The sequence below is a fragment of the Oncorhynchus mykiss genome, chromosome 10 (genome assembly GCF_057628025.1).
Source record: "Oncorhynchus mykiss isolate SJ-2025 chromosome 10, ASM5762802v1, whole genome shotgun sequence".
Classification (NCBI taxonomy): Eukaryota; Metazoa; Chordata; class Actinopteri; order Salmoniformes; family Salmonidae; genus Oncorhynchus; species Oncorhynchus mykiss.
This window is the reverse complement of record NC_143031.1, coordinates 14,367,784-14,391,550: the sequence shown is the minus strand read 5'-3', so window position 1 is coordinate 14,391,550 and position 23,767 is coordinate 14,367,784. Positions and strand designations below refer to the sequence as shown.

The following is a 23,767-nucleotide window of genomic DNA, read 5'->3' as shown; positions in this document are numbered from 1 at the left end:
AGAAGCAACTCTAAGTCGTCAGAGAACCAAATCTCCACCACATTAAATTGCATAACACAGCCGCAGATTTACACCAGTGTTTCCCTTATATTAATGTAGCAGCGGCCCCTGGGAAAAAAACACACACACACACATTCTTCCAAGACATGGTTTTAAATGGATAGTCATTGGCTCAATAACAGCAAGCCATTGGCCTCCTCTAGTAGTAATGTCCCCCCCCCCAATTGTGTAAATCTATAGCAACGCAGCTGAACAACTAGTAGATCAAAGCACAACACACACTCCGCAGTGCTCTGTGAAGCTGAAAATACAATCCAGTTAGGAATTCTAACCACATTCAAATCCACCACAGTCAAAGCCTAAAACAGTATCACAAAAACCCAACAACAATTATGCACACAAAAAGCATCAAGCTGAGTAAATATTACTGGGTACCTGGGCATCATTGTGCGTCTGCCAGTCTTTCCCCTACACTCCCCCAGAGCGTGGCTAAGAATAGCACTGAACTAAATGCACACAACATGAGACAGTCAGGTGATCTTTGCGCTGTGCTGGACAAAGGCATCCAGGCACAGCCCACTGGGCAGGCGTCTTGTCCCCCTCTGAAGCTGAAGAAAGAGACCGGCAGAGCCATCCACTGGAGGACTTCACAGGGAATAATCTGTCCTCCTCATTGTGACCTCAAACAGCCCTCCCTCCCACCGGACTGGCACAAGCTACTCAGGCCATTGGCACATACTGTGTGACTGTGTACTTATGTCGTTCAAAACTGGGAACTTGGAAGTATCAGACTTCCGAGCGTTCAAGACAACTGGGAACCCAGGGGGAAAAAACAAGCGCCGACTAGGAAAAAACATTTTGAACAGTCATCCAACTCGGAATTCCAAGTCGGAAACTCAGGCATCTTTCTGGAGCTCTGACTTTCCAACCTGAAGATCATTGACGTTATGATTTGTCATAGATAATCAACCTATGAAACATAATGGTGCTTTCAAGACAAAAACTAACACTTGTGTCACTTTTTATATGTCTGATGTGGGGGTCGTTTTTGAATCCACAGCGGGTACTTTTCCAGTGCAGTATTCTGGTGAACCGAGCCAGCTAGGCTATATTATAACACTCTGGGCTGAAAATTAAACCCTGCTTTGGGACATGGTTGGCTAGAATAGCCTAATCACGCTTTCTTGTGGGTGAAAGAGTACACCTGCTTACCCCTCGTCATTGTCCACTCCAACACAGTAACTGGATCTGTCAGCAACACACACACAGTCTACTAGTTTTGCACGGTACACCATCACTAGAATTTGTTACGTTCAGTACTTCTGTCAATTATTTCTCACGTGATTGAGAGGATCAAGTTTGAAGAGACTCCTTCTATGCAAATGTTGATCAGTACAATAAAATTATATATTCTCCTAACTGTTGCCAATAAAATAAGTCCTAAATGGAAGGGATTGTTTGTAATCGGTTGCCCCATAAAATTAACCGAAACAAGCTCAATAACTCAATGTATGCACCGCACTCCAAATGAATAATATGCATCCACCTGTATTGACTTACCCAGTTTATCAAGATATTTACCATTCAAATAAACCACTAGCATTGTTGTTTTGTAGTTAGATTGGTAAAAGTCCCATTGGCTGTACAATTGTATAATTGATTAATTAATAAAAAAAAAATTTAAGACAATCTAATGTAACGATATTGAAATCAAAAGATGCCCAATGATTAAACAGAGCAGTAGCTGAGTTCAAATACCATTCTGTGACTATGGAAAATACGCCTGTTTCTTTGTTGTGGTATTGTTTTGGTCTTGTTGGTAGAGTATTGTGGTACATTAACAACACTGACCCCTACTACAAATTAAATTGTCAGGGCCTTTTACCTCACTCACCCCATTCTGAGTGTGTGTGTCTGTGTGACCCCTCGAAGAGTGTCAAGATGTGAAACCCCTCTCTCTGGGGCAGGGGTCAGAGGGCACTGGAAGAAGTGGGAATCCTCTCTCCATTCTCTCACAACCCCAGAGAAGCCAGAAGATGCTAAACACACACAGGCTTCAAATGTTCAAATCAGCGTCTGTTTACTTTCTTTGACAACAGGAATGACTAGATACTACTAAACCGTTTCTTTCAACGGCCCTACCTTAGCTGGCTCACAGACACCTGACCGACAACCTGTTGTGTCTCCTTGGTTTCAGCCAGGTGAGCACTCACTTCTGCATTCCACACTCACATGATCTAATGAGTCACATGATCCATGAGTATGTGTAGATGACATCACATCTCCAGGCCAACCATGTTCAACCACTGATTTTCAACAGATTGGAATCCAGAGGAAATCATAAACCCAAGGTCTGTGTGTCTATGACTGAGTGGATCATGCTCCTTCGTGAGTGTGTAAGAATGTTGTGTAATGTGTTTACTTTATACCAGTGGAGGCTGCAGAGGAGAGGACGGCTCATATTAATGGATGGAACGGAGCAAATGGAACAGAAAACATGGAAGCCATGCGTTTGATGTAGTTGATACCATTCCACTTATTTCGCTCCAGCCATCACCATGATCCCGTCCTCCCCAATTATGATGCCACCAACCTCCAGTGCTTTTTGAATCTTATCAGACTTGCCAAACTAACATTCTCTCTGGGGAAAATAAAGTTATTCTATGTTACAGTGCTGAGCGAGAACTGAAAACTGTTATTGAGTTTATTTATTTTTTTTCAACTAATTGACCAATGTCGGATCAATTATTTGAATTCCATTTCGTTCAGTTTTTTTCTCTGAACTCAATGCGCCATTTTTTTCGAGAGATAAATCAGATCATGCCCGAAATGTGCGATGTAGTTAGGAGTTGTAGTTTCTAACAGGCCAATATTATACAAAGTTTAGCGCAGAAAACATGGTCATTAACTACAAAGAACATAATCCACTGCGCACCTACTTGTCCAGTATGTGTGTTTCTTTAATGCCTGCTACGTTATGTTAGTGTGGGGCAGACATGGACAGAGACAGAGACAGAAGAATGTATGTGTGTTTCTTTAATGCCTGCTACGTTATGTTAGTGTGGGGCAGACATGGACAGAGACAGAAGAATGTATGTGTGTTTCTTTAATGCCTGCTACGTTATGTTAGTGTGGGGCAGACATGGACAGAGACAGAAGAATGTATGTGTGTTTCTTTAATGCCTGCTACGTTATGTTAGTGTGGGGCAGACATGGACAGAGACAGAAGAATGTATGTGTGTTTCTTTAATGCCTGCTACGTTATGTTAGTGTGGGGCAGACATGGACAGAGACAGAAGAATGTATGTGTGTTTCTTTAATGCCTGCTACGTTATGTTAGTGTGGGGCAGACATGGACAGAAGAATGTATGTGTGTTTCTTTATTGCCTGCTACGTTATGTTAGTGTGGGGCAGACATGGACAGAGACAGAAGAATGCATGATCAAGAGGTATCTCTACCTGAAAATAAATGATCTAAGTGATTGACAGTAGGCACACAGTGATCATAAAAGTATGCCTTATTTACTTTGAAGAACTACTAAAATAGTAATTGTCAGACAGCAGCTCTATGATGAGATGCCATAGAAATTAAATAGTCATCCAATAAAACTAATGTAATATACACAACTGAAATATTTTATTAAAGTAACGTGAATAAATGGTTAACTATTTTGCTCATTAAAGATAAACCATTTTTTAAGGACAGTTCGTGTAAAGGGACAGTTAGTATCTTTGTGCCAAGACAGACAACAGATGGTACAGCCTATGATTAAACAAGTAAGCTAATATATCCAGGGAATGCATGATTTATATTTTGATGTGCAACCTGTCAAAATAGGATTCAGAATGATCAGATTTACTTCTGACTCTCCAGAGATGAATTTGCCGACATCATTGTGCATAGGCCAGGGGCATTTAACTATTGTCAAACTCATTCCACGGAGGGATGAGTGTCTGCAGGTTCACTCCTCCTTTGAACTTGATTGATGAATTAAGGTCACTGATGAGTAAAGAACTCCCCTCACCTAGTTGTCTAGGTCTTAAATGAAAGGAAAAAACAAAACCAGCAGGCACTAGGCCTTCCATGGAATGAGTTTGAAACCCCTGCCCTACAAGGGCCGAAGGAGCCTGCTGGTTTTCTGTTTTACCTGGTAATTAAAACCGTCTTTGTCCCACAATTGCATTTTTTACCATTTATTTTATCTGCAGGAATCTGCAAAAATGACCGACCTAAGCAAAAGAGAAGGGCAATGTCGTTGTAGGTCATTTTCGGTTTATCATCGCATCTCTAGTTATTTTCAAGACACTAAAGACTTGTGCCAGAGCAGATCAACAACATCTGCATCATTCAGGACTGTTGCTTTGTGGGAAGGTGTTAAAGTTCACAGTTATCCATTGTCATGTAAATGAAAGCTGAAGAGGTACCAGTGGCCATGCCTTGGCTCTAAGTTAGAGCAGGTCCACTGGAACCATTGACCATTGAGACACGGGTGCCGGCTTGCGTAGATAGAAAAGTCACTCTTTTGGGTAAAACACTGGTATAAATCCTCATTGGAAATGCTGCATAAAAGCTCCTACAATACTGACAGTCTCAATCGCTGAGAAAGAAAGTAGGCATTCAGACGACTGTGATTCCATCCCAAATGGCACCCTATTCCCTTTATAGTGCCCTACTTTTGACCAGGGCTCTATAGGCCCTGGTCAAAAGTAGTGCACTATGAAGGGAATAGGGTGCCATTTGGGATGGAACCAGGGTAATAGCACACTTTCTGGTTAGATTTGATAATCCCATAAATTCAGCACTGTGTCTGTCTAAAGATAACACTGCCACCTCACACCGTCTATGATATGGGACTCTCTCCGAAGTAGGGTAGGGCTATATTACATTCTGAGAGGCCTTTAACTTTTTATATCAGTCTATGGAGTGTAACATCAAACATGATTCATAGTCTGAATCATGCTGTAATGGTCCACACCCTGCAACACTACACCAAAAGGACACTGCCAGTACCATGGCCCTATTATGCAAAAACTGTATTAGCTGTGTTAAAAGTAATTATTGATCAACAATGGATATTGTTAGCCTAGTAATAATAATTCAATAGCTACATATGAATGTTAGGCAAAGTAACAGACAGTATGTGCAAAATCAGAAAGCTCTTTGTGCATACTAGCTTAGATCCATTTAGAGACCACAGTCAAAGCAAGGGCCAATAGAACTCTAGTCAAAAGTATTGCACAAGCCTATATAGGGAATATGGTGCCCTTTGGGACACAACCTCTTATTGACAATTCTGGGATACAGCAAACAGGGTTTCTGGCAAAGTTAGTATTAAAACCAAAATTGGAATTAAGATAGATTAAAACCAAGAAAAAAAATGGAGGTACACTTAAAACAAAAAAACAGGTTTTCAAAGGCTTTGGATGTGGTTTATGAAGAAACCCTGGTTGTGCTGCTAACTAACAGCATGGAAGAGTTCCAGAAATATGACAAATAGGTTAAACAATTGTACATTTGATAGCCTAAATCTCACACAAATAGGCTGATGAATAGGATAGTATTTTAATTAAAGGGGCAGTCTGCAGTTGAAACAAAGGGCCTCCCCTCCTGTTTTAGTAAAGGTAGTAGGACTGACCCCAATTCGTCGACTGGTCAATTGTTATTTATTTTGTGTTACTGCTCAACTAAAACACACACACACACACACACACACACACACACACACACAGTACCAGTCAAAAGTTTTAGAACACCTACTACTCATGGATTTTTCTTTAATTTGACTTTTTCTATTATATTCGTAGAATAATAGTTTAGATATCAAAACTATTAAATAACATATGGAATCATGCAGTAACTAAAAAAGAAACAAATCAACATGTTTTAGATTCTTCAAAGTAGCCACCCTTTGCCTTGATGACAGCTTTGCACACTCTTGGAACTCTGTCAACCAGCTTCACCTGGAATGCTTTTACAACAGCCTTGAAGGGAGTTCCCACATATGCTAATCACTTGTTGGCTGCTTTTCCTTCACTCTTCGGTCCAACTCATCCCAAACCATCTCAATTGGGTTGAGATCGGGTGATTGTGGAGGCCAAGTCATCTGATGCAGCACTCCATCACTCTCCTTCTTGGTCAAATAGCCCTTACACAGCCTGGAGGTGTGCTGTTGAAAAACAAATGATAGTCCCACTAAACGCAAACCTGATGGGACGACGTATCGCTGCAGAATGCTGTGGTAGCCATGCTGGTTAAGTGTGCCTTGAATTCTAAATAAATCACCAACAGTGGCACCAGCAAAGCACCCCCACACCTCCTATTCCATGCTTCATGGTGGGAACCACACATGCGGAGATCATCCATTCACCTACTCGGCGTCTCACAAAGACATGGCGTTTGAAACCATAAATCTCAAATTTGGTCTCATCAGACCAACGGAAAGATTTCCACCGGTCTAATGTCCATTGCTTGTTTCTTATTGGTGTCCTTTAGTATGGGTTTCTTTGCAGCAATTTGACCATGAAGGCCTGATTCATGCTGTCTCTGAACAGTTGATGTTTGTATTTATTTGGGCTGCAATCATAGGTGCAGATAACTCAAATGAACTTATCCTCTGCAGCAGAGGTAACTCCAGGTCTTCCTTTCCTGTGGCGGTCCTCACGAGAGCCAGTTCCATCATAGCACTTGATGGTTTTTGCAACTGCACTTGAATAAACTTTCCATATTGACTGACCTTCATGTCTTAAAATAACAATGGACTGTCATCTCTTTGCTTATTTCAGCTTTTCTTGACATAATATGGACTTGGTCTTTTACCAAATAGGGCTATCTTCTGTATATCACCAACATAACTGATTGGCTCAAAGAAAGAAATTCCACATATTAACTTTTAACACCTGTTAATTTAAATGCATTCCAAGTGACTACCTCGTGAAGCTGGTTGAGAGAATGCCAAGAGTTTGCAAAGCTGTCATCAAGACAAAGGGTGGCTATTTGAAGAATCTCAAATATAAATATTTTGATGTGTTTAACACTTTTTTGGTTACAACATGATTCCATATGTGTTATTTCATAGTTTTGATGTCTTCACTATTACTCTACAATGTATAAAATAGTAAAAAATAAAAACCCTGGAATGAGTAGGTGTCCTAACCTTTGACTGGTACACTCAGTGTGAAAGGTGAAAAGTCATTCTCTGATCCAGTGGAAACGTCATAAAATAGGCCGGCCTGATTACTTTTATCAGTGCTTGACTTGGACTGAAATATGTTCCGGTACTCATTTTGGGTGCTAGTACCGTTTCTATTTAGGTGCAGGAGCACCACAACACTTTTGAGCGAATATAATTTAAAAAGGAACAGGAGCTCAAGCAGTAGAACATTTGAGGTGCCGGTACTCAGCTCCGGTGAGCTCCTGCTCAAGTCCAGCACAGCTTCTTATCCCTTGCGCAAATAGCCTACAGCTGTGTCTGTCCTGAGCTCAGGAAACTGTGGGCCCAGAATATTTTATACAATGTTGCTAGCAAAGCACAAGCTTTGGCTGGACCCAAGTTGATACACTGTTTCAAGTTGGTTGCAGACAGGCCATGTGTAGCCAATGTGATTTATAGGATTTAAAAAAAAAAAAAAATTTACATCAGGATATTTTCTACCGGCAGGCTGCAATGTTATTTGTTGGCTTTATGTAGGCTATTTTTTTTTTTTTTACATAGTTGGCAATAGAAGTAATTTTAGGTTTGTATCATTTTCATTTAGATAGAATTTTGATTAATCACATGACAATGATTGAGATATAAAGACATTATAAATGAAACTGTTTCAAGAAAATGTGCATATGAAAACCATAAGTGGAGAGCAGATTGGTAGAAATAAGATAAATTGGCATTCCGCATGAGAAGGTTGCCGACTCCTCATGTAGCCTATTACCGGCAACTTCAGGAGAGTAATGGCAGAATCTGCGAAAGTCAGGAGGACAATAGTTTGGTCTAGACCTCTTGCGCCCCCTTGAGGCATTTGTCTTATTTCACACCGTAAGCTTAAAGCATCAGACAATGCATATAGTTGACTTTATTAAAAAACATGTCTATATATTGAGAAATACGTGGTCAGACATTTTGACCGAACAATTGGTCAAAAGAACTGACAACTTTCTGTTGAACAAGACAGCCCTAAGTTAAAGGAAAGTATATATATATATATATATATATATATATTTGTTTGCCCATTGACACAATCCCAAAATGTTTTGCTTGTCAGCAATCAAGTTTTCATGATATGTAACTTTAAAAATACAGAAATCCTCGCATGATGCAATTTGCATCATATGACACAAAACGCAGCATCATATTAAGCAAAATGCAAAGTATGGGGTGACTTCTATATTTTGAAAGTTACATATCTTGAAAACTTGATTGCTGACAAGCAAAACATTTTGGGATTGTGTCAACAATGGACTAATGAAATTAATACCAAAAGATTGGGTGGAGTTTTCCCATTAAGGGATGGGGCTGGAGAAAAATATATATATCTTTACCATGATTGCTGTTCTGAGAACTCCGGGCCACTTAAAATAGCCTGTATAGGAAGAACATGTCGACAAGCTGTCTGCTGAGATGCAACACACTCACTAGCCAAACTCAGATTATTTTTTTTTATTTTTTTTAAATACAAGGTAGCCAAACCAATTACTCAAAACAGGGGAAGGAGGACATTGGGAATAAAAAAAGCAGTAACTTTCCCTCATCTAACCTGGCAGTTACTTTTATAGATTGTGACTGACTGGGGAATACAGACATGTGATACTCTGGCAGACATGATTGATGATCCCTCACATGACACACACACTGTTTTGAAACTATGTGCAGAGGGCCAGGAGAAGGAACTTGAGCATAGATTTCTCCTCTCTCAACCAATTTCACTACTATAGCTAAAGGCTTAATAGACAAACAGAAATTGAAAATATCAGTTTGGCATTCATAATCTACAGTTATCTGGCTGGGGAAGGAGCAGTGTGTTAAGTCCACACTTCAGGCTGTGCTGTGGTACAGGAAGGAAGTTTGCAACAGGGGCAGGGGAGCAAACAAAGCCCCTGGGTGGGACCTCTCAGCAATGTACAGTATGCTGCTCTTGGGTCACTCATAGCCAAGGAAATATGAGCGCCGTTTAGGTTTTCCTCAGAGGGTCAGCCAACCTGCTGCCCTGCCTGGTATTCTTAGGGAGGGACAGTGCATTGATGTGGCAGTGCTGTTCCAGGCCCAGTCCAACAGAGACTCCTTAACATGAACTTTTCCTTACTTGTCTCAGATTGATACACGACTATGGGTTTAGAGAAGAGCCGTTGAGAAGTAGGCGGCACAGTGACATCTCACTCCTAAGCATGTTTGCGCCCTCACAAACTGCTCCAGATGAGAAGTTTGCTCAGAACGGTAATTCACAAAATCTTAAGACTCAATCACAGGTGTCAGTATCAGAGTAGTGTCACTGTCAGAAAAGCAAATTAATTAAATTAGACACCAAAGTGTTGCTTCTTCAGACCTGTGCTGGAGTGAGTGTTACAGTGAACTGTCTGTCAGTCCTGCATGTCTGATAAACGAAGCCTGTGTGCCAAAGAAATGTACTGTCGTGTGAGCCAGAAAGGGAATAGTAAGCCATGCCCCAATTGAAGTCAAAGGGCAAAATGCACTACGCTCCATTTATCTATCACAGACAAGACATATTTTTGGCTGTAGAATGTGGTTGACACACATAGGTGAGGGTACTTAGCATCGGGGGTCTCATGAGCGACACAAATAGAATCCAACTGACATTTTTCTTCACATTTAAATTATAGGCCTATAATTCACAAACATTCAATATTTTGGCATGACAGATGACATCCCAAAAAAATGACATGGCAGTATTTAAGAATTTATAAAAAAAAAGTATTTCCCAATGCGCAGCAACAGAAGGTCAATGCCACCAATGCTTTGTAATTTCATGGTAATCAGAGAAAGTAAAGCACAACTACAGTATTTAGAGCCTTCACAGTGCAACATCAGTTAACCAGCCATCTAGGTGTCAGAGGCCCATTGAACAGTCACGTGCACCGTTGCACGTACAGAGCTACTGTGCCTGCGACTGGGTACAGTAGCATGCATGCACGTTGTACTTGGCACCAAGTGATGATAATAATCTTGAATTGTAGCTAGCTAGTTATGCATTCTTGTTGTTTGTGTACACTGATATTAAACCTAATTCTAATAATGTATTTCACTGCAAGAAACGCGACAAAGAAACCCTGTCCAGCACAACACAAAATATTATCATTAGATTCCAACAAAACAGTAGAGGCATTGCCATATTTTCTACAAAGACCCAGTCTTTCTCAAGCGATTTCACGATGTGATTGGCGTGGGTTAGCTAACTTAATTAGCAGGTGGCAATAATTAAGGTCATTTTACAGCTGTCGTTATCAGAACGGTAGGTGGTTAAAACACGTTGCATATTACGGATTGCATAACTGTATCTTAATACCTAATACTCCGGACAACTTCTGCTCCACTTGCACAAGAGAATGAGCTGCTCAACTAACGTTAACTAGCCAGCTAACGTTAGCTATAGCTTGCAGTTTAATGTAGATAGCATGCGCACAAACCTGAACGCGGGGTCCTCTTTGTTGCATCTTGGGGGCGGCGAAATTGAATTTCTTTTATTAAAAAGTTTCTGAAAAAGAGTTGGAGGCATTTTAGAAAGTCTCGCTTTCTTCCAAATCCAAGTGCAGCCTTAGTTCCTTAAAACTAACCCCATTTGTGGCAGAGTCATATGACAGGCATTAGTCACACGAACTGCTTGGAAACCCACTACAGTTGTCTGATTGGACGTCGATCCACTGCTCCTTCTCGAAAACACTTGATTGGATGATATTTTTAGCCAAACACCACGTGGTCAAAATAATCACTATGTTTACGTTTTGGCTGAAAGTTCGAACACAAGACACCAAATAAAAATGTACATTCAACACCTAAAACATTATAAATAATTTGTATACATCACAATCCAATTCTATGCCTGAAATATATTTCACATGTTTAGTCAAATAATAAGCTCAAATACAGCAGAACTGTAATTTTATCAATTTATTATGTTAATTAAATAAAACATTTACATTATCTACATTATATATTACAGCAACAGAATTTCATTTTTTAAATATATTTTTTTAACCACAACAACCTGTCTGTCCATGGACTGTGAAAACCTTTAGGGATCAGAAGTGTCCTAAAAGAGAATGAATAAAATGGGTAGTGAGATTAATGCTTAGAGAAAATGGCATGTAAAATAAGGTTAAAATGTTAGCTTCAGACAATGTGGTTTGTTTGCTTTCTCACCTGTATTGATGACAGCTTTTACAAGTTGTGGTAGCTTTACTTCCTGGAGGACTGGAAGTGGTACACTTTGCACAGATGGTTCTGCCCTTTAACTACTTGGTACTTATATCTTTGAACTGCAGAGTGAATAAAGCACAATATTCAATAACAATATAAATGAAAAAAAGTAACAGCAGATCAATCAAACTCAACCATTACTATAAATCATAAAAACAAAACCGTATAATATTTAATGGATAGGGCAGCAGGGATTTCTCCCGAGTAGGAAAAAACTCGAGCCCAATTTACAGCTACTAACTAGAGCCAATAGCTTTTCCTGGGGCGGATTACCTACAGAAACTGTATACTGTTTGAAAACGGAAGCAAACAGAGCATTTTATATTAACATTTTACTGTACTGGTCCCACCATACCAACTTAGCCACACAGGAGCAAAGCGAGAGTTTCTATTCAAGGAGGTCCCTCCCCGTTTTGTTCAGTTTGCTTCCATTTAAGAAAGGTTTTGTCACAGAATTAGCTAAATGAATACATCCCAGGTCCGGTCACATTGGTCAGGAAAAACTCCTGGCCCTACCTATGGAAACACTTGAGAGGACGCAATGAAAGGTCTCGAGAGGAGAGGCATGGGTAATGACTAGGTCTGCAAAGGGCTGTCAGAAATTTCCCATGGGAAGTTAAGCCCGGGAATTTTGCTTAAATTCTTCAAAAAAAGTTAGCTAATAACAAGTGAACCTTTTTAGTGGGATACACAAGGCAATTCTACGTCTTGTGGCATATTTTGGTTAAACTATCCCCAATTCAATAGAATTGCAACCCTCTGCATTCACAGTGCATTCTTCCATCACATGTACAGCTGATTCTCAAGATCTTGCACACTAATGAGATGCTATTGAGCTCACACTACTACACTGTCTGAGCCAAGAACTACATGCTTTCTGGTTTTGATTACAATACTGGCTGGGGTGAATATATTTTATATGACATACATGATTTTTTGTTAACTAGTAAATAGTAGCCTACAGTGTTTAAATAATTTCTAACTTGTTTAAATAATTTCTAACTTGTTTAACAATTTCTGCTAGTTAGTTTTTGCTACCATGTGGGTTTTAGCTTGCTTGAGCCTGCTAACGGAGGAGTGTTAATTCACCTGTTTCCATACGTTGCATTTTAAAACATTTCTTACAAAGGAGTTGTTTAATCTAACTGCTTAACTATTTATCTGTACATGGAATTGTATTTATTTTTATTTTACACATTTTTTCTAATCTTTACAGGAAAATGCCACAGGCACTATCTGATGTGTGAAGACATTTCACTACGGCTAATGTAGAAGGAAAAGCTGTGTACATTTGCAAATACTGTGCCAAATCATATGTGAAGAATGCAACAAAGATGCAGAATCATCTAGCCAAGTGCATAAAGTTCCCTCAGCTCTCACAACAAGCAACCTCTGACAAAAGTCCCTCTTCTATTTGAGGTGAAAATGATGAATCAGACACCTTATCGATAGCAACAGCTCATGGTCCTCCTGGAATCAGAAGTTTTTTTGACTCAATGGAGGAACAGAGTCAGAGAAATGCTGATGAATGTCTTGCTTGAGCCGTGTATGCAACTGGTTCACCTCTGATGCTCACAGGCAATGTGTATTGGAAGAGATTTCTGAATGTACTTTGCCCAGAATACCCCCTTCAACCAAACATGCTTTATCTACTCATTTGTTGGATGCAGAGTTCAACAGAGTTCAGGTGAAGGTCAAGCAAATCATAGAGAAAGCAGACTATTGCAATCATCTCTGATGGGTGGTTGAATGTTAGTGGGCAAGGAATAATTAACTACATCTCCACCCCTCAACCATTATTCTATAAGAGCACAGACAATGGACAACAGTCACACCAGTCTCTACATTGCAGATGAGCTGAAGGCAGTCATCAATGACCTTGGACCACAGATGGTATTTGCACTGGTGACAGACAATGATGAGAACATGAAGGATGCTTGGTCTAAAGTGGAAGAGTCCTACCCTCACATCACACCCATTGGCTGTGCTGCTCATGCATTGAATCTGCTCCTCAAGGACATCATGGCACTGAAATCAATGGATACACTCTACAATAGAGCCAAGGAAATGGTTAGGTATGTGAAGGGTCATCAAGTTATAGCAGCAATCTACCTCACCAAGCAAAGTGAGAAGAATAATAGCACCACATTGAAGCTGCCCAGCAACACCCGTTGGGGTGATGTTGTCATCATGTTTGACAGTCTCCTGGAGGGGAAGGAGTTTCTCCAAGAATATGACCATATCACAGTCTGCCGATATGGACATGCCCATTAAGAGGATCCTCCTGGATTATGTATTTTGGGAAAGAGTGGAAAGCAGCCTGAAACTCATGAAACCTATAGCAGTAGCCATTGCATGGATTGAGGGAGACAATGCCATCCTGTCTGATGTACAGACTCTGCTTGCAGATGTAAGAGAAGAAATCCATACTGCTCTTCCCACTTCACTGTTGCTCCAAGCAGAGGAAACCGTTCTGAAATGCATCAAAAAGCGTGAAGACTTCAGCCTGAAGCCCATACACACCGCAGCGTACATGTTGGACTCCAAGTATGCTGACAAGAGCATCCTGTCTGGTGCAGAGCTCAACAAGGCCTATGGTGTCATCACTACTGTGTCTCGCCACCTTGGCCTGGATGAGGACAAGATTCTTGGCAGTCTGGCAAAGTACACTTCCAAGCAAGGGCTTTGGGATGGAGTTACAATATGGCAGTTGTGCCAACATATCTCATCAGCCACCTGTTGGAAGTGACTTTGTGGATCTCAGGATCTCTACCCAGTTGCCTCCATCATCCTCCAAATTCCACCAACATCAGCCGTCTCAGAGCGCAACTGGTCCTTGTTTGGGAACACACACACACACCAAAGCACGCAACAGGCTGACCAATACAAGGGTTGAAAGATTGGTGGCCACCCGGGCAAATTTGAGCCTGACAACGAGCCATCGTCAACAAGGTTGGAAAGTGAAAGTGAAGATGAGGCCTCAAAGTCTGATGTTCAAGAGGTGGACATTGAGGAGGTCCAGGGAGAAGACATGGAAGCCTGAGAGGAAGACAACCAAAGCTTTAGTTTCTAGACTCATTTTACAGATGTATGTTGAAAACGTTTTTTTGGGAGATGTGATGGATCATTGGGGATCATTCAATATTCCCTTTTGTTGTTCAGTGAAATCATCCCATGTGAAGAGTCAACTTATTTCATTAAAGTTCAATTCATAACTAAAACAGGGGGGGTTCTATTGGAAGGATTTAATCATTTGCAATTATGTCTACTTTTGATAAGGTAAAAGGTTTGTTTCTGTCTCCATATGATATGGTAAATATATCCAATGCAAAAAACATCTACATTTAAATGGTATTAATATTCGTATATTTCCATGGAAAGTTTCCACCTCTGAATATACCCCAAAATGACATGTCTGCAAGACATTTTTGTCCTAGGAACCAACCATTTTACTAACATCTGCAGGACTTCATCCTATGTAGAAATTGTGCTTACCAAACATTACCCTCATCTTCAAATGTATCTGTCGAAAGCCCACCAACATTGGCGAATATACTCTGGTGACGAAAAGTACCAGGACATGGTAAGTCAAACAACATACTATGAGAGCAAATTCCTGATACATGGCATCTGCAATCATCCAAAGACTGACCATTCAGAGAGGATGCTTACCCTAATGGAGGAGTACCTCTGCCTCAACTTTTGAAAGAAGGTCTCTCTTTCTTTCTCATCTGCAAAGTCAAAGAACTTGGCAAGTTCTGGTGAGTGATGTGTGGGTCTTTTCAGGACTTGAGGGACTACTTCAGGGGCAGCAGTTTCTCTGTTGTCTACTGTGTCTCTGGTCCTCTCACTGATCATGTGGTCACTGACAGGCTCCACATTGTTCACTACCATCTTCTCAGTGGTAACAGAGTCACTAAATTTTACTCTCTTCCTGCATTTGATCTTCCTGGGTCTAATCGTCACTGGCTGTGAGAGGAGGACTTCATTACTAACTGACATTCTTACACTTGCAGATGAGCCACAATTTTTCTTTACATGCCACTTGTAGCTCAGATAGAATCTGAGAAATACAAGACAGGTGAGTGTTTTCATACCCTTTGTGTTTTCTTGGGGACTGAGGGCACAGTTACTCCTCCAGCTAGGGGGGTGCTTTCAACGGACACATAGGCATTGAACAGCTTGTCTACAAATACATGGAAAATAAATAATCAGTTCTATATGCGTTCTCCTGCTTTTGTTCGTTTTTTTTCTCCAAAAAATAAACAAATTACTATTAGTTATTTAAAAAAATTACGATAAAATATATTATAAGCAAATACCTGAATATGTACTTTTAATGGGTCGCGCTAAACGGCTGTGAACAAATAAAGGTTCTTTGTTAGAATATAAATGACTATTCATTCTATGAAAAAGTCAATTTCACATCGTATACAAAGAGTCGAGCCATTCAATCAAATTGACCTTTTTTCCTGATCTTTTCCATCATTCATTTGGGAAATGTCTGCAAAGAAAAAAGAAAAAAAAACATTTTGCGCAGATAAGGAAGCATGGAATACTAAACCTCTCCAAGGTTGACAAGGTTTCAGGGTCCTTAAAATTAAAATAATAATAATTAAAATGACAAAAACTTGGGTTATGACCCAAATGGCACCATTTTCCCAAGATAGGTCTCTGGTCAAAAGTGGTGCACTAGGTGCGCGGGTCAAAACAGTAGTCTATAAAGTCAATACGGTGCCATTTGGGGTAACATCCTGTATGTCCAGCATTGTGCTGTATCTCTTACCAATGATGGAGGACAGGTTAGGAGGCTGCTGCATGTGGATGTCCTCAGCATGGCTGACATCTAGGAGAGTGGAGTTCTTGACATTCAGGTCCAACATCTCCTCACTGGGGAAGGCCACTATCTCTTCTAAACCGCAAAAAAAAGATGGGATTGAAAAATCCCTGTCACTCAACTTCTTAAGGCATGGGCCGTCAGCCAGGTCTTTTTACAGTGCCTGCTGAGTCCTAGACCAACACACACACCATAGACTTTCTCTCTGCGGAACTGCTCAGGTGAGGGCAGACTGCTGGAGCTAGTATCGCTGGAGATGTCAGCAGAGTCAGTCTCATCACAATCCAACAGGAGGGAGGAAACACCCACTTGTGAAACTGCACATAGAAAAAATATTACGTTCAATAGTAAACTTTGACCCATTTGCAATTACCAATCCAAAACATGAAGGACCAAAGTGAGCATGGGTTTATCCATTAACTGACAAAAACAAACATGTTCCTAACTCAACTTGAACTGTCTTCTGCGCTATAATGTATTGTGCTCTCCTGAAAAGAGAAAATGGAGAGTGATAAGTTAGTCGAGTGAATCGGAGTTGATGCAAACTTGTTTAATGACTTTTCACTCACAGTTCCATTTGATTCCAGCATTCTGTTCATCCAGGGAGCAGTTGACAAGACAGATCTGTTGAGGCACACATAATGGGATGTAGTAGGAATGAACAGTCACGTTAATGCTAGCTACAAATCTTACCTGTCTGCATCCCAAATGGCACCCCATGGCACTGGTCAAACGTAGTTCTCTAAATGGGGAATAGGGTACCATTTGGGACTCAACCCTTATCTGATTGTTAGAAATCGTTTAACAGATGAAGCAGCTCACCTGTGATCAGTGCATGTTGACTCATTTATAGGTGACAGAACATGGCCTTTTGGCCGTGCGCAGAGAGGTTTAGGGAAGAGTCGCTTTAGTTCTGAAATTTAAACAAAAGACTTGATCAGATTGCCTGGCATCCAGACCAATTTGCTTCTGCCAGGCAAGTGATCAGCAACCATAGTAGTCAAACCTAATGATTGGCTATGAACAAGACTTAACTTCCTCTGCAAGGTAAAACCTCTGCTTGGGTATGAGTATACTACTGGGCTTGTTGAACTTTTTTGTCCACCAGTTGTGCTGCATGTACATCCGTGTGTAGCTGGATGTCAGAAACTGTTTATTTCATACTTTATAGATATATACATACATCGATAAGATGTAGCCATCTATCTATGTATCTAAGTGTATGAAGATACCACTTGAAGAAATCTGGGGAGAGATGGCCTGCAGGACAGGTATAATCATAGTAGCGCATACTGTCATTGAAAGGCATCCCATTTCTTACTGCCTCTTGTGAAACCTGACTTCAAAGGCGTATCGCCACTCTGCCTTCTGGAGCTGCTGCTGAGCATTCCTTCCCGTCTTGTGATGGTGTCGTCACTCCGACCTTTTGAACGAACCATTCCAGCAAAAACACGATTATTCTTCGGAGAGAAAAGTTACAGTTGAATCAAAACACGAGTACGAAGCTCATTGATGCATTTACATCCACTTAATATGAAGTCAAGGTGAGCATGAACTTTCAACTTGAACGTGTTTGAGTGTCCGGATAATGACGCCTGCTAAGTTAGCTAACGGTAGCCAACGTTTGTTAATTTTTTGGCCAGGCAGGTGTTTCACTTGTTAGATTAAAGTATAAAGCCAGCAAACCAACGAATCAGAAAGATAGTTTGAACAAACAATTAGTAATTTCATTATTAAAACGTTGTCATTGGCCATAGCTAGTTTTATTTTTAAACATTCACAAACCTTCGTAGACCTCTGGATCATCAGCAACTGCTTCTTCTGGTGTATTACCGCAGTCCGCAAACAAGTATTATCGATGCATGGCGCCACCTACTGTATTGGCTGTATATCAGCCTACTATTCTGTAGTATGAATTCATTACACTTTGTGAAAAAATTGCACCCATTAAAAACTCACCACTATTCCACTAATTTGGTCCTATCTGTTCCTACTCCAGGCCAGCAGCCTTGGAGGACGGGACACTATCATTCAAAACATCTTGTAACTCTTCTGCAGTAAAATCTCATTCACCCAAATAAAAAAAAATGTATTGGTCACATGCACATATTTAGCAAATGTTATTGTGGGTATAGCGAAATGCTTGTGTTCCTAGCTCCAACAGTGCAGTAATATCTAACAATTCAGAACAATATACACAAATCTAAAAGTAAATAATTGGATTCAAGAAATATATAAAAATTAGATTGAGCGATGTCGGAGAGGCATTGACTAAAATACAGTAGAATAGTATATACATATGAGATAACTAAAGTAGTATGTAAACATTATTAAAGTGACTAGTGTTCCATTATTAAAGTGGCCAGTGATTCCAAGTCTATGTATATTGGGCAGCAGCCTCTAAGGTACAATGTTGCGTAACTGGGTGGAAGCCCACTAGTCATGGCTTTTTAACAGTCTGATGGCAATGAGATAGAAGCTGTTTTTCAGTCTCTCGGTCTCAGCTTTGATGCACCTGTACTGACTTCGCCTTCTGGATGATAGCGGGGTGAACAAGCCGTGGCTCGGGTAGTTGTTGTCCTTGATCTTTTTGGCCTTCCTGTGACAAACGGGTGCTGTAGGTGTCCTGGAGGGCAGGTAGTTTGCCCCTGGTGACCGCACCACCCTCTGGAGAGCCCTGCGGTTGCGGGCGGTGCAGTTGCTGTACCAGGCGGTGATACAGCCCGACAGGATGCTCTCAATTTTGCATCTGTAAACGTTTGTCAGGGTTTTAGGGGCCAAGGCAAATTTATTCAGCATCCTGAGGTTGAAGAGGCGCTGTTGCGCCTTCTTCATCACACTGTCTGTGTGGTTGGACCATTTCAGATTGTCAGTGATGTCTATGCAGAGGAACTTGAAGCTATCCACTTTCTCTACTGCAGTCCAGTCGATGTGGATAAGGGCGTGTTCCCTCTGTTGTTCCCTGAAGTCCATGATCCGATCCTTTGTTTTGTTGATTTTGAGTGAGAGATTATTTTCCTGGCACCACTCTCTCGTCATTGTTGGTAAGCAGGTCTACTACTGTTGTGTCGTCTGCAAACTTGATGATTGAGTTGGAGGTGTGCGTGGCTACGCAGTCATGGGTGAACAGGGAGTACAGGAGGGGTCTGCATTCAGCATTCTTACATAGATATTCCTCTTATCCAGATGTGATAGGGCAGTGCGCAAAGCGATGGAGATTGCATCGTCTGTGGATCTGGGGCGGTAAGCAAATTGAAGTTGGCCTAGGGTGTCAGGTAAGGTGGAGGTGATATGATCCTTAACTAGCCTCTCAAAGCACTTCATGATGACAGAAGTGAGTGTTACAGGGCAATAGTCATTTAGTTCAGTTAGCTTTGCTTTCTTGGGTACAGGAACAATGGTGGACATCTTGAAGCAAGTGGGGACAGCAGACTGGGATAGGGAGAGATTGAATATGTCCGTAAACCCTCCAGCCAGCTGGTTTGTGCATGCTCTGAGGACGCGGCTAGTGATGCCGACTGGGCCAGCAGCCTAGCGAGGGTTAACATGCTTAAATGTCTTACGTCGTCCATGGAGAAGGAGAGCCCACAGTCCTTGGTAGTGGGCTGCGTCAGTGACACTGTATTATCCTCAAAGTGGGCGAAGAAGGTGTTTAGCTTGTCCAGGAGCAAGACGTCAGTGTGCGTGACGTGGCTGGTTTTCCCTTTGTAATTCGTGATTGTCTGTAGACCCTGCCACATATGTCTTGTGTCTGAGCTGTTGAATTGCGACTCCACTGTCTCTATACTGATGTTTTAACTATTTGTTTTCCTTACTGAGGGAATAACTACACTGTTTGTATTCGGCCACATTCCCAGTCACCTTGCCGTGGTTAAATGTGATGGTTCGCACTTTCAGTTTTCCATGAATGCTGCCATCTATCCACGGTTTCTGGTTTGGGTAGGTTTTAATAGTCACAGTGTGTACAACCTCTCCTATACACTTTCTGATGAACTCAGTCACCATATCCGTGTATTCGTCGATGTTATTCTCAGAGGCTACCTGGAACATATCCCAGTCCGCGTGATCAAAACAGTCTAAACAATCACCCAAGTAGTTCTCTGCAGCTGACACCACAACATCCATCCTCTGTGATATAAGTTCCATTGCTGAGGTACAACTGACATCCATGGCCATGAATGCCAAAAAAACAACCTTACTGAAGCATGTGTTATTCCTATCACTCTCTATTGGCCTCGGCCTCCTCACAGGTACCCTCTTAGGATCCCTCACCCTGGACCCATCTTCCTCTAATACTCTCTTTACTGCCTCAGAATAGCACATGTTCTGCCATACTCTGACCCTGGCAACCTCAACCAGCCGTTCACCAGACCCCTCTGATCTCCAGCACCATGTGTACCACTACAGTTAATACACAACCTTTTCCACCGATACTACACATTCCTTTGTCTCATGTCCTCCTGCACACTCCTTACATCCAGGAATCTCCCTCCTACACACTACTGCTACATAAGCCATAAGCTTGACACCTAAAACACGTTAGTGGACTTTAACTGGTGAAGACTCTGCATCAAAGCTCAGTAGTACACACATTGTCTTCTCTGTTTCACCACCTCTCCACAGGTCTGAGTCGCACCAAATGGCGTCACAAACACTGGGAATCTTCAACTTCAGTTGACCCTCAACACTTCATGCCACTCCAGTTATCACTCCTTTCAACGGCGCCCTGCTCTGGAGAGGAAAGCAGGTCACACTTATTTCCTCCAGTCGCGTGGTGCGGAGGGCATAAACGTTTTAAAAAATCTACACGATTCCACTTTGAGTCACTTTCAACAACCTAACAATCCCCAACCTCTTTTCCACCCATCGTGACACCACATACGGATCAGCAAGAAGGCAAGAATCCATTCTCTCCAAAAATCTTTCTCCCACTGGGCCAAAATCATCTTCATCACCATCGGGGGAAGGCTGAAACTCTACGGTTTTCACAGCACCTGCCACTTCAGTTAATTCATTCTCATTCTCCACCTCCAAGTCCAACAACAATTCGGGCATAAACCTACCCGTCATCTTGGTACCCCAAAAAACTTTTCCAGAGATTCAGCTGGAAAAAAAAATGTGTGGCGATGTTCCCCTAATTATGTTGGCGCTCCCTGCTGGCCATAAACGTGAAATACAAAAATAGAGTAAGGTAACCCTGTAGCTGGTTTGAGACATGACCACTCACCTAAAATAGTGTCATTAGTCAAAGAAGGAAAAACACAGAATATTAAAATATCCAACATGTACAGTTTGATTCCTGTCCTATCTACCCATCATTTAGATTTACTGTAAAACATATTATTCATATTTTATAAACATACTACAGGATTCTTTGTGATCTGATCATCAGTTGGAATGTAATCTTCTTTGATTCCTAACCAGTTCCGTGGTTTCACTTGCAATTCTTTTTTATTCCTTTCATTCTATAAATGAATTTACAATAGTGCTGTACAAGCATGCCTGTTCTTCCAGATCCAATGTACACTCCCCATATAGGCCTACGCCAATCACATCTTATCTGTGAAGTGGATTCATGTGATCGTCTGAACAGTTTGTATTTATGCAGAGACTTGAGGGATATGATTGTGACACATTTTTCCAGTTTGATCTTCAGTGACAGGTGTAGGCTTATTTGTCCAGGCAGAAATGACTGAAAGTAGCCTCAACATGGTGAGACCTGGAAAAACTTGCCCCGAAACGAGTGAGATGGAGGAGGACATTTGTCTATGGCCTATGCTCCTTTTATTGGAGCCAAGGCCTTAGATCAGATAAGTCAAGTATTCTTTTAGTTTTAGTTTTTTGTTAGTATTTTTTCTCCCCAATTTTGAACTTCTCTCATCGCTGCAACTCCGCAATGGACTCTGGAGAGGCGAAGGTGGAGTCATGTGTTCTCCGAAACATGACCCGCCTAACCGCTCTCCTTAACACCCGTCAGCTTAACCCGGAAGCCAGCCACACCAATGTGTCGGAGGAAACCGTTCAACTGGCGACAGGGGAGTCACTATAGCACAATGAGCCAAGTAGAGCCCAACCGCTACTCGGGAGGCCCGGAAATATTGTTTTGACCAAATAAAATGAGCTGAATTTTGCAAATGTATTATATTAATCTGCCCCTGTCTTGTCTGAAAAAGTGTTATGAATGCTATGGTTTGAGCCCTGGTGGTCTATGGGCGTTTTCCTCTGCCCAGGCGTTGCTGAAGCATGCCAGATCTTACAACGCCTGGATAGGTATTTTAGTATAAGCTAACCACATCATATGTTATATCAATCTGTCAGTCGATGGTTGACGCATGCAACGTCTGAGCAGGGGAACGCAACGTGTGTCACAAGACTGGGTTAGCCTGCTGTAGACATTTACTTTGTGGGCTAGTCTTCAGGCCTCAGTTAAAAGACAATCAGATGAGCTAAGTTCATTGAACAACCTCCACTAAAATTACAATTGATAGCCTTCGAGTTAGAATAGGATAATTTTTAAAAACATGACACTGATACTGAGGTTAATTGGTAAGCTGTAACATACTATTTGAGGTCCTGATGCTCACAAACATATTTCAGAGGCTCTGTAAGTGCAGCCTTTCCCCTACTAAAATCAAACATCAACTATGATGATGAAACTTCATCTGAGGTACTTGGAAGAAAATATGCCCTATAGACCTTCAGCTCTCAACATTGTAGTTGTTGGCTGCTGATAAGAAGAAGCATGCACTTGGATGCTAGCTCCAAGTAGACTTTTGATGTGCCAAAGTAAACCTACAGAAGAGGTAAACCAATCACTCAGCCACTTTACCTGTGTCAAGCTCATTATACTCCAAAAACTCAGGAGACACATATCAATAGAGACTGTGTCCAACTGTTGCATACTTTACCCTGCACCTTACGGACTGCTGCCCTATGTACATAGTAAATGACCACTGGTCACTTTAACAATGTTTGCATACTATTTATATATCTACTAATGTACTACATTTGTGATTATTTGTTTTACTTTGTATTATTGTGTGCTTGTTTGACATTTACTGCATTGATTGATAGGAACTAGAACATAAGCATTTCACTGCACCTGCTAAACTGCGTACGTGACCAAAAGACTTTGATTTGATCACCCTATATCACTACCGTGATCATTGCTATTATATTGCCCTTGTTCTACTTACCCAGAGTCCATAAACCCGTGGATAGAATTGTTATGTCTCTGTGCAGTATAAAGTAAGTTAGCTCTAGTTTTAGCATTAGCGCAATGACTGGAAGTCTATGGGTAGAGAGGGGTACAGAGACATACGGGTACAGAGACATACGGGTACAGAGACATACGGGTACAGAGACATACGGGTACGGGTACAGAGACATACGGGTACGGGTACAGAGACATACGAGTATAGAGACGTACGGGTACAGAGACATACGGGTACAGAGACATACGGATACGGGTACAGAGACATACGGGTACAGAGACATACGGGTACAG

At 41.3% G+C, this 23,767-nt stretch overlaps 2 protein-coding genes and 1 long non-coding RNA gene across 15 annotated transcripts in view; 1 reads left to right on the top strand and 2 right to left on the bottom strand.

Annotated features, from left to right (window-relative positions):
- LOC110533378 (folliculin-interacting protein 1) overlaps window positions 1-10,850 on the bottom strand; it is a 51,414-nt gene extending 40,564 nt beyond the window's left edge. For 3 of the 9 annotated variants that reach the window (XM_090185875.1, XM_090185877.1, XM_090185882.1), the window contains exon 1: window positions 436-730. In XM_090185875.1, the coding sequence (XP_090042001.1) occupies window positions 436-446 (11 nt within the window). In that variant the 5' untranslated portion in view covers window positions 447-730. Of the gene's footprint in view, window positions 1-435; window positions 766-1,894; window positions 1,983-10,633 lie in introns of those variants that run through there. The other 6 variants (XM_090185873.1, XM_090185878.1, XM_090185874.1 and 3 more) reach the window with 4 other exon arrangements.
- Window positions 10,851-11,099: 249 nt separating this feature from the next.
- LOC118936695 (uncharacterized) lies at window positions 11,100-18,151 on the bottom strand. 5 transcript variants are annotated; one of them, XM_036989729.1, is made up of 14 exons: window positions 18,046-18,151; window positions 17,582-17,720; window positions 17,083-17,173; window positions 16,830-16,884; window positions 16,712-16,748; window positions 16,452-16,577; window positions 16,210-16,335; window positions 15,888-15,927; window positions 15,746-15,780; window positions 15,521-15,609; window positions 15,096-15,392; window positions 14,919-14,980; window positions 11,367-11,482; window positions 11,100-11,256 (listed from the first exon to the last, which is right to left on the bottom strand). In XM_036989729.1, the coding sequence occupies exons 1-13, from the start codon at window positions 18,064-18,066 to the stop codon at window positions 11,470-11,472; spliced, it is 1,131 nt and encodes a 376-aa protein (XP_036845624.1). In that variant the 5' UTR covers window positions 18,067-18,151; the 3' UTR covers window positions 11,100-11,256; window positions 11,367-11,469. The 5 variants fall into 5 exon arrangements, with proteins under 5 accessions (XP_036845624.1, XP_090042009.1, XP_090042010.1 ...); XM_090185883.1 differs by lacking the exons at window positions 14,919-14,980; window positions 15,096-15,392; XM_090185884.1 differs by lacking the exons at window positions 15,096-15,392; window positions 15,521-15,609.
- On the top strand, window positions 17,677-23,277 carry LOC149979940 (uncharacterized). Its single transcript, XR_016483576.1, has 2 exons — window positions 17,677-17,804; window positions 20,884-23,277. It is a non-coding gene; the product is annotated as an uncharacterized LOC149979940 (long non-coding RNA).
- The last annotated feature ends 490 nt before the right edge of the window (window positions 23,278-23,767 follow it).